The sequence below is a fragment of the Calidris pugnax genome, unplaced genomic scaffold (assembly GCF_001431845.1).
Source record: "Calidris pugnax isolate Ruff unplaced genomic scaffold, ASM143184v1 scaffold46, whole genome shotgun sequence".
In the NCBI taxonomy this organism is placed as follows: domain Eukaryota; kingdom Metazoa; phylum Chordata; class Aves; order Charadriiformes; family Scolopacidae; genus Calidris; species Calidris pugnax.
The window spans coordinates 324878-335174 of NW_015090769.1; the positions used below are offsets into that span (position 1 = coordinate 324878).

The 10297-nt window shown below is 54.1% G+C and overlaps 1 protein-coding gene and 1 long non-coding RNA gene across 2 annotated transcripts in view; one reads left to right on the top strand and one right to left on the bottom strand.

Moving 5' to 3' along the window:
* The first annotated feature begins 922 nt into the window (after positions 1 to 922).
* LOC106885817 lies at positions 923 to 3016 on the top strand. Its single transcript, XR_001411505.1, has 2 exons — positions 923 to 1183; positions 2460 to 3016. It is a non-coding gene; the product is annotated as an uncharacterized LOC106885817 (long non-coding RNA).
* Positions 3017 to 3649: 633 nt separating this feature from the next.
* TMEM221 (transmembrane protein 221) overlaps positions 3650 to 10297 on the bottom strand; it is a 20632-nt gene continuing 13984 nt past the window's right edge. Inside the window, exons 2-3 of the mRNA XM_014938058.1 lie at positions 5552 to 5637; positions 3650 to 5263 (exon numbers count right to left, since the gene is read on the bottom strand). Coding sequence (XP_014793544.1) covers positions 4746 to 5263; positions 5552 to 5637 — 604 coding nt within the window. The 3' untranslated portion in view covers positions 3650 to 4745. The remainder of the gene's footprint in view (positions 5264 to 5551; positions 5638 to 10297) is intronic.

The following is a 10297-nucleotide window of genomic DNA, read 5'->3' on the forward strand; positions in this document are numbered from 1 at the left end:
CTCTCTACCCCCTCCTTTCAGGGAGTTGGAGAGAGCAATAAGGTCTCCCCTCAGCCTCCTCTTCTCCAGGCTGAATAACCCCAGCTCCCTCAGCCTCTCCTCATAAGACTTACTCTCCAGACAGACCCCTCACCATCTTTGTCGCCCTTCTCTGGACCCGCTCCAGCCCCTCAATGTCTTTTTTATGGTAGGGGGCCCAAAACTGGACACAGCACTCAAGGTGAGGCCTCACCAGTGCCCAGTACAGGGGGACAATCACCTCTCAGGCCCTACCCCCCATGCTGTTCCTGACACAGGCCAGGATGCTGGTGGCTTTCTTGGCCACCTGGACACACTGCTGGCTCCTGTTCAGCCGACAGTCGACCAACAAGGCAGAAACCGCCTGTTCTTGCTCTGGTGTGAGGCAGGGGGGTTTGAGGGTGTGGGTCAGTGCTCTCTGAACCCTCACCATGAATTTTGTGATGAGTGCGACAGCTCTTCCCCTTTTCCATGCGCGGTGCAGACCTGCCAATCTCCTGCCCCTAAATCCACCCACCAGCCAGCTAAGGTTTGAGGATCCATAGAAACTTGAGGTTTCTTATTAACAGTCATAGACTCATAGAATTATCTGGGTTGGAAGGGACCTTTAAGGTCATCGAGTCCAACCATCAACCTAACTCTGATAAAAAAAACGTTACTGAGCCATCACTCAGCACTAGGTCAACCCGTTTTTTAAATCCCTCCAGGGATGGTGCCTCAACCCCTTCCCTGGGCAGCCTATTCCAAGGCTTAATAACCCTTTCAGTGCCCAAATTCTTCCTCCTATCCCATCTGAACCTCCCCTGGGGCAACTTGAGGCTGTTTCCTCTTGTCCCATCGCCTGTTCCTTGGGAGAAGAGACCGACCCCCTTGGCTACACCCTCCTTTCAGGGAGCTGGAGAGAGCGAGAAGGTCTCCCCTCAGCCTCCTTTTCTCCAGGCTGACAGTCCTCTCTGTTGGGGGGTGGGTGTGTGTGTGCTAAAACCACATGATGCTTTCAGAAATACTACCCAGGCCTCCATCTCCCTCCACCCCTCGGCCTCTTTTCTCCTTTCAGTGCCATCAAGAACATGACCGACAGCAGCGTGTACTTCAAGAGCATCGACAGCCTCCTCAAACACGCCATCGCCATGAAGGACCAGCTCAACGCCGCCCAGGGCCGCAGGTACCAGGGGGGATGTGACACTGTTTATCCCAGTGACCATCCTGGCTGGGGGGGGTGGGAGGGGGGGCTTTGGTGACCTAACACAGCCCCGTGCAAATACATTATCTCAGTAATATCATTCTAGACCATTGTTTGAAAGAGCACGCGGCTTCCCTTCCCCTCATCTTCTGGCTGTGTTTACTGGGAAGCAAATAATCTTGTTTGCAAAAGGTTAACTGGAAAATAATTTATTTCCTCATTAAAAAATAAAACAAAACCAACGTTTGGTCGGGTAATACATGAAATCTTTGTGGTGTCAAAGGCGTTTGGAGGGAGATGATGCAGCCGCGATGGAGTAGGCGAGAGGCTGCCTTTGGTGCTGTTCTCTGTCGTGGATCTGGTGGGTTTTGGGCACAGTTCCAGGGAGATGAGCAGCAGCAGAATGATGATGTGGGGTTTTTTGTGTGTGTGTGTTTGCAGTTGAACTCCAGCTACTAAAATATCTTCCAGCAGATTGTCTGAGTGCAGTGTATTTGTCTCTCCTGAGAAGGGGGTTGGGATTGGAGTCTGACCGGGCAGTGGTGAAAAAATTCCCCAATGCCCATCCCTGATAAAACCACCACAGTGAAGAGAGAGGCTCTGTCTCTGCAGAATGACTCTGCCTTAGATGCTGCTGGTTCAGATTCTGTATTTTCCTGGCTGCAGAGTCACGTTCTGTGCAGCCCACAGCATTTTTAGTGGTTTTCACAGTGGCGTGTGGGTGCAGAGATTGGGGCTGGTGGGTTCTGCTCTGGGTCTGCACTGAAAGGTGTGCTGGCCTAAGCCATTCTCCTGCTGCAAACAGTGAGATTTTATTTGTGGGAGTCCTCAATCTTTCCCATTTTCCACACTGTAGAGAGGTTGGTGCTGGTCTCTTCTCACAGGTCATTAGTGACAGAACGAGAGGGAACGGCTTCAAGCTCCAACAGGGGAGGTTTAGATTGAACATTAGGAAGGAATTTTTCACCCAAAGAGTGGTCGGGCATTGGAACAGGCTGCCCAGGGAGGGGGTGGAGTCACCATCCCTGGCTGTGTTTAAGGGCCGTTTAGATGCAGTGCTGAGGGACATGGTGTAGGGGAGGACTTTGTAGAGTAGGGGAGATGGTTGGACTCCATGATCCCAAGGGTCTCTTCCAACCTAGACCATTCTATGATTCTATGTTTTTTGTGGCTCCTGGTGTCCTGCTGCCTGCTGGACGTGACTGTCTCTTGTGGCTCCTGCTGCCTGCTGGACGTGACTGTCTCTTTCTTTTTCCAGCGCTGTTGCCCCACAAGGCAAGAATCCTCCAGCCAGCTCCTGATTTCAGACAAGACTGGCCATCCTCTGCTGCCTTTAGAGCCCAGCTCCGCGTTCTCCAGCCACGGGGAGGAGGGAGAAACCACCTGCTCAATCTGTGAAGCTGCTCAGAGGCCTCTGCCTTCCCCGTAACAAGGTGCTGCACCTGAGCAGGAGAATCCTGCCACCGGGGTCAGGACTTTTCGGGGTGCTTTGGGGAGCTCAGTCGTGTCCCTTCCCACAGCACTCTGCAACAGGGAAAGAGGGTAGTGTGTTTGTCCTTCCCAGTTTTTTTTTTTTCCAATGGCAGACTGTTATGAGGCATTTTTTTTTCTCTCTACCTCTTGGCCACAGAAGTATCTCAGAAAAAACTAGGTCTGGCTTTCAGTATTTTGTAGATGGCTGTAGATGTAATGCAGGCACATTTGGGCTTTGTTGAGGAGGCATTCTGCGAGGAGAGTTTTTCATGTGTGTGCCAGGGAGTTGCTGAATTTGGTCTTAAGTGGGAACAATAATAAAAAGAGGAAAAAAAAAAAAAAAAAAACCACAAGAAAGTTCTGTCTAAAACATTCCCGTGTTGCTCGTTCGGGCTGGGGGGTCTTGGAGCCTGCTGGCTCGGTGTGTTTCAAAGGGCATGGAGCAAAACAAAGACAACACAGGGTTGGAGCCTTTCAAGGGAAAAAAAGAAACTGTCCTGATCTTCAAAAAAAAAAAAAAAAAACCAACAAAAAAAAAGGGACTTTCTTCATCCCCTGTCAAGCAGTGGGAAGCAGAGCTGTACGCAGAGATCACTTTAAAAAGGATGCAACCTCAGTGTTAATCTCTCCTGGAACCAACAGTTCTCTTTTCCTGAAGAATTTACCAAGGATGCAGGGATCAAAGCAGAGCTGCACTCAGTTTCCAAAGAAATTATTGTGCTTGGGATAACAGGTGTCTTCCAGAATAATGGCACGGGAGGTGAGAGGGGGTCTGTTTGAATCAGTGACTCCCCTCGCTCACTGAAATGGCTGAAACGCTTTACTGAAGGATGAGGAATTGGGAAAGAACCCAGTGAGCTGCTGCTCCAGGCAGGGCTGGCAGTCAAGCAGTGGGAAGCAGAGCTGTACGCAGAGATCACTTTAAAAAGGATGCAACCTCAGTGTTAATCTCTCCTGGAACCAACAGTTCTCTTTTCCTGAAGAATTTACCAAGGATGCAGGGATCAAAGCAGAGCTGCACTCAGTTTCCAAAGAAATTATTGTGCTTGGGATAACAGGTGTCTTCCAGAATAATGGCACGGGAGGTGAGAGGGGGTCTGTTTGAATCAGTGACTCCCCTCGCTCACTGAAATGCTTTATAAAGGATAAGGAATTGGGAAAGAACCAAGTGAGCTGCTGCTCCAGGCAGGGCTGGCAGAGTATGGTGTAACCAGTGAGGAGTTTATCAGCAAAACCTCCTGGTGTTTCATGGAAACAGGGGAAGCCTTTAGTCCTTGTGCTTCTGCCCTGCACACAGCAGAGGATGAGCAACGCCAACGCAGACCTCAGCCTGGATGATGAGCACCAGAGAGGTCCCTCCACCACTGAGCAAAGCTGGGGCACCAGGGCTGCCCCACCACAGCCCCTTTCCCTGCTAAGTGACCCTACTGGTGACTGAGCAGCAAGGCCTCTGCCACCCCAAACCCACCCTCTGCATCTTGCAGACGGCTCTGCTTCCATCTCACTTGCTTCTCCATCACCTCCCTCGGTTTCTTACCCCTGCCCTGTTGCACAACCCCCCCTGGGTGGATCGTATGAACCATCTTGATGTAGTGGTGGCTCCTGGGGATGGAGGAGGAAGGAAGGAGGCAGGGAGGTCCAGGCAGCCCGAGAAACCAGCTGGGATCTGCTGGAGAAGGAGGGTCAATTGGTCTGTTCATGGATGAGGTCCACTTCTCAACTCGATGAGGTCGCTTCTTCTCTTTGCTGCAGTTGGGGCAGCCCTGGGGGTCCCGTGTGGGTCACTGCCAGCTGCTGCCCTGCCAATCCCATCCTAATTTGTGGGGTAACAAGTGGCAGCAGGGGCTGGGGATGAGGGGCAGGCAGCTGAGGGCTTTTGGCTTTGAGTGGAGGTGGCGTCTTCTCGGTACAAGAAGCAAAGAGCATCAGGCAGCGGCTGCCCAGAGCCCAGGGGGAGGGTGGAAACGCGGCCGTGACTTATTTTCAGCTCTAAATACAGATGCAAATCTTGGCCCCTGGTGCCTGCAGCTCCCCTGGGGACGAGGTGGGGTGAAAAGGTCCCCGTTTCCACTCACACCAGGGTCGAGTCCTTGCCCGAGGCTCCAGGTTTACGCGCCAGCACGTTCCTCATCTCCTGCGCGACGCCGCTCCAGGGTGTCCCCTGTGCCTGCAGCAGCCCCGACTCTGCCGACAGCGTCCTGTGGGTCCGGGCCAGGTTGTAACTCTCCTTCTCAGATCGGAGCCCGGGGCTGCCCGAGGAGGTGAGGTTACTGCTGGCAGGAGATCCCAGCTGGGATTTACGCTCCAGGAAAGGAGGGAAAGAAAATTCCCGATGGATTTCAGGCCTGGGCCGGGGCGAGGCCGCGTTTTTGTTGTTGAGATCACTGGTGGAGGATTCTCCCTGCTGGGCAGAGTCATTTTCATACAGGGTGGGAGAAACCTCGGAGCGGCTGCGGCGTGAGACCTGGGAAGCCCGTACCAGGGCGTGTGTCACCGTGATGAGCAGGACGAGGATGCCAGAGGAGAGGATACAGGCGCTGGCGATGCCGGCCTCCAGCTCAAACAGCAGCAGCATGTAGATGGCGAGAGCTGGAAGGAAAGGAGAGTGCAGAAAAAATACCTTGAGGAACCAGAAAGAGGACCAAAGCCATGCAAACTTCAGGCCACAGGAGCTCTCAAGAGGGGCTGGTCACCGAGAACGGAAAGTTCATGCTGCGGGAATGAGGTGGCAAAGCCATTTGCAAAACAAACCCGATGCTGAAGTAGAAACTCAGCAGCTCACGAGCCCTCAGAGACCAGCTCGGGGTGCACTGGGCTGGACTGGAAATGCCCAGTTCCTGCTGGGCTGGGTTGTGCTGGTGGGAAATGAGCACTTGCCTGTTAAGTAGACTGAGACCCCGCAGCAGAACAAGCCGATGGCCGCGTGGCGAACCGTCCGGCTGTCCAGGAGGAACCAGTCTGCCCTGAAAAACGGGTGAAAAAAACACAGGTATGAGTCGTTTCCCTGGCTCTGGTCTCAGCAGAGGAAAAACGCCGATGCTCTGGGCCCTGCTGAGAAACTGAAAGGTTGGTTTTGCATAGAGAAGAGGTTCAGAGTTGGGTCACAAGCCCAGGAGCCACCACTGAACTGGGATTTCCCCCAGGCCGCTGGGTTGCAGAGCTCTGGGCTGTGTTGTTCCCACTCTGGAAGAGGAGATTTTGAGATGGTTTGGAATTTCAAACTCTCCTTGCCTGGTTCTTCGGGACCCAGATGGAGCAGGGGCTCAGGAGGACAAATAGTTTTTGCAGGTGATTTGCCCCTGTTTGGCAAACCCTGGAGAGAACAAAAAGAGGAGATTTTGAGATGGTTTGGAATTTCAAACTCTCCTTGCCTGGTTCTTCGGGACCCAGATGGAGCAGGGGCTCAGGAGGACAAATAGTTTTTGCAGGTGATTTGCCCCTGTTTGGCAAACCCTGGAGAGAACAAAACTGAGGCGTGTCAAGCCCCCGCTCCCCCTTAAAGAAAGAATGACAAGTAAAGTGCTGGCGCCTTGAATGAAGCAAGGCCAGGTTCTCTCTCTCTTCCCCCTTGGGGTTGGATTTCTGTGCTCAGCTCAGATTGCAAGCCTTTTGTCCGGAGGAGGCTCCGGACTTGAATTGAGCTTAAAACACATGAAAAGACCAGTTCCTTTCCAGCAGGGCTTTTGTTTCCCCCCCAGCACCGACCCCTGCGCCTGCTGCCTGTGCTTTCCAGGGCTTGCTCTGTGCTAGGCTACTGACAGCTCAGATTGGGCATCTTGGGAGCCAGAGTGACCAAAAATCTCGGTCCTCGCTGGGCTTTGGAGGCTGCTCTCACCAGAGGATGCCTCTGCTAATTGGGAAAGCGGGATGAGGTCGTTAGGGGAGGGCAGTGTAGTGTGGCAGACGGGTGCCAGGCAGCTCAGGCAGGGGGGATGGTTTGGGAATCATAGAATCATAGAATCATTCAGGGTGGAAGAGACCCTTGGGATCATGGAGTCCAACCATCTCCCCTACTCTACAAAGTCCTCCCCTACACTATGTGCCTCAGCACTGCATCTAAACGGCCCTTAAACACAGCCAGGGATGGGGACTCCCCCCCCTCCCTGGGCAGCCTGTTCCAATGCCCGACCACTCTTTGGGTGAAAAATTCCTTCCTAATGTTCAATCCAAGCCTCCCCTGTTGGAGCTTGAAGCCGTTCCCTCTCGTTCTATTGTTAATTACCTGTGAGAAGAGCCCAGCACCAACCTCTCTACAGTGTCCTTTCACGAAGTTGTAGAGAGTGATGAGGTCTCCCCTCAGCCTCCTCTTCCTCACACTAAACAGTCCCAACTCCCTCAGCCGCTCCTCATACGATTTGTTTTCCAGAAGGTGAAGGGAAGGTGAGTGCTGGGGGAGATGCTGGGAGAGATGCTGGGAGAGCTGTGATGCTGGGAAGCTGCGAGGAGTCCCTGGAAACAACTCGGGGTGCACAAGGCTGTGCTGGTCCTGCCACCCACCTCCAAAAGTCCCAGGGGGATGGTTGGAAACGTGCCCTGGCTTGGAAGGACCAGCTGAAGGGGCAGCAGCACAACCGTCCTCCTGCCAGGACCTACCAGGACCAGCTCCTTCCACCCCGTGGGGTGAATTCAGCGGCTGAGGATGTTCCACCCTGGCCTGGCCCCCCCCTCCCAGCATGATCTTGCCCCCTCCCCTCCACCCGGGCTTCTTGTAGCCCTTTGGCCGTTGCCACCCGCGCGGGGAGCCCGTTAATAGAGCCTGGACCCGCTCCCGGGGGAAGAGCAGCCGCTTTGTTTTATTAATTACCTGAGTCGGGGTTGGGGAGGGAGAGGGGGGGGAGAGGAGGAGATTAGCAGGGAGGAGGAGGAGGAGGACTTTGTTTGGAGCTGGCTGGGCCTATTGAGCATGGGGCTGAGGAGCGGAGCAGTAATTCAGTGTGACAGGCCCAACGTGGGAAAGGCCCCTGGGACGTGAGCGGGTCCCCTAATGAAACTGGTGCCCGGTGGGGCCAGGGCCAGCTCGGGCACCAGGAGATGGTGGCTAAGGGCATCCCACCTTGTGGGGGAGAGGGGCTGCGTCCTACCAGCATCCCACTATCCCAGTAACCTGCATCCCACTATCCCCAGAACCTGCCCTTTTCCTCCCAGAAATGAGCGTAACCTTCGAGTCACACTTGGGGAAACTGAGGCACGGCCAGACTGAGTGACCTGCTTGAGATCCCAGGGCAGGGGGACACCAACCCAGGGTTCCCAAAGCCTCGTGTCACCTGCAGCGAAGCCAAAAGCAGCCTCTCGCTCCACCAGAGCTCTGAAGGAAGAGCAGAGAAATAGGATTTAAACCCAAATGATTCAAGGATTGGAGCATCTCCCTTATGAGGAGAGACTGAGAGAGCTGGGACTCTTTAGTCTGGAGAAGAGAAGGCTGAGGGGAGACCTTCTCAATGCCTACAAGTATCTCAAGGGAGGGTTGCAGGAGAAGGGAGCCAGACTCTTTCCCGTGGTTCCCAGTGAGAGGACGAGGGGCAACGGGCACAAGTTGGACCAGAAGAGGTTCCACTCAAATCTGAGGAGAAACTTCTTCACGGTGAGGGTGGCAGAGCCCTGGAACAGGCTGCCCAGGGAGGGTGTGGAGTCCCCTTCCTTGGAGATTTTCAAGACCCGCCTGGATGCTCCTGAGTAACATGCTCTGACAAGCTCTAGGCAATCCTGCTTCAGCAGGGGAGTTGGACTAGATGATCTCTATGGTCCCTTCCAACTCTAAAAATTCAGTGAAATTCAGTGAAATTGTTTGGGAAGAGCTTTCCTGCTCGGCGAGAGGCGACGGCTGCTCTGTCCTGGTTTGGGAAGAGCTTTCCCCCTCGGCGAGAGGCGACGGCTGCTCTGTCCTGTGAGCCCTTGAAGGAGTCAGGGCGCTGGGGACACGGGCTGTCCCCCTGCCAGCACGTTCCCTCTCTCCACCTGTGACTTCGCATCTGATTAGTGCCACTCCCCTTCCACGCTCGGGATTTTCAAAGCTGAACCTCGGCCACGTCGAAATCCAGCGTTTTACAGCCCAAATCGGTACCAGATCTCAGACAGATCTCCAGCAGAGGGGGGGGGATTTTCCACCGTAACGTTTTTCCAGCAGAAAATCCCCTTTCCCCAGAAAGCAGGACAGTTTGCTGCGGGAGCTTTTGGGTTTTGCAAGAATATTTGCTTTTGTTAATGAGCAAACTGAGCATCGGCTCCGCTTGGAAGGCGCTGAGAGGAGAGGCTGGAGCTCCTCCAGCCGTCCTGCAGAGTGGGAGGCACTGATGAGTTTGTCTAATTAGGGACAAAACTCACTGTTGAGACGTTAGCCTGTCCTGTAAATGAGTTTTGACTTGTTTAAGTCAGAGCGGTCCCAAAATGGTCCCGGGGGACCATTGCTTGAGCTGCACGAAGAGATCTCCATGTACAGACCAGTTCTCATCAATACGGGGTTAAATCCCCTTTCCCCAGAAAGCAGGACAGTTTGCTGCGGGAGCTTTTGGGTTTTGCAAGAATATTTGCTTTTGTTAATGAGCAAACTGAGCATCGGCTCCGCTTGGAAGGCGCTGAGAGGAGAGGCTGGAGCTCCTCCAGCCGTCCTGCAGAGTGGGAGGCACTGATGAGTTTGTCTAATTAGGGACAAAACTCACTGTTGAGACGTTAGCCTGTCCTGTAAATGAGTTTTGACTTGTTTAAGTCAGAGCGGTCCCAAAATGGTCCCGGGGGACCATTGCTTGAGCTGCACGAAGAGATCTCCATGTACAGACCAGTTCTCATCAATACGGGGTTAAATCTGATTATTCCCCAATTGTTTTTCCCTTTTAACCCGGGAGTGGAGCTGGTGCTGGGCCGTGGAGGAAAGAGAAAGGGAATTGCTTCAGAAACGGTTTTGGAAGCGTAAATGTGCTGGTAATGATTAAGTCAACACATGTCTGTGGTTAATGATCCCCGGCCTGAGCTCGTTTTGGTGCTGCCTGAGTGACCTGTGCCATCACCCTGGGGGTGACCCCAAGAGCCCAAGCTCTCCCGCTGCAAAGGGACAGATTTTGGGTGCTCCTGGGCATCGTGGATGGGCTCAGAATGTTCTCCTGGCCATGGCCAGGGACAAATTTCGGGTGCCCCTGGGCGCCCTGGGCTGAGCTGGCAGCTGGGGTGACCCCACGCGCTCCTGCAAGCCCGGAGAGGGGACCCTAAGGCTGGGTTTACACAGGGATGTTATCGGGGAAATTAATTAGCGTGGATTAGTGCGGGTGGCAGGGCTGCTGTAAGCTTGCTCCTGGTCAACACAGCCACCAAGAGCAGCTACACCCCAAATGAAGGGGCACAATTACACCCCAGGGTTCGTCAGATCCCTGTGTCCCGGGCAGACGCTACAGAGGTGAATTTAGTGATATCCAAGTGCAGCATCGTTTGCCCCCCACAGCCCCCTTTTGTCAGGGACAGCGACTTGGGGGGGACCCCCACCAGATCTTGGGGTGCAAGGGTAGGTGTGTGAGCCCACACTGCGGGGACAGGTCCCAGGATGGAGGTGCTACCCTGCACCCCTCACCTTCCCAATCCCTTCTGCACCCCTCCAGCACCCTCCTTCCTCTCCACCCCCCTGATGCCCCCCAGACT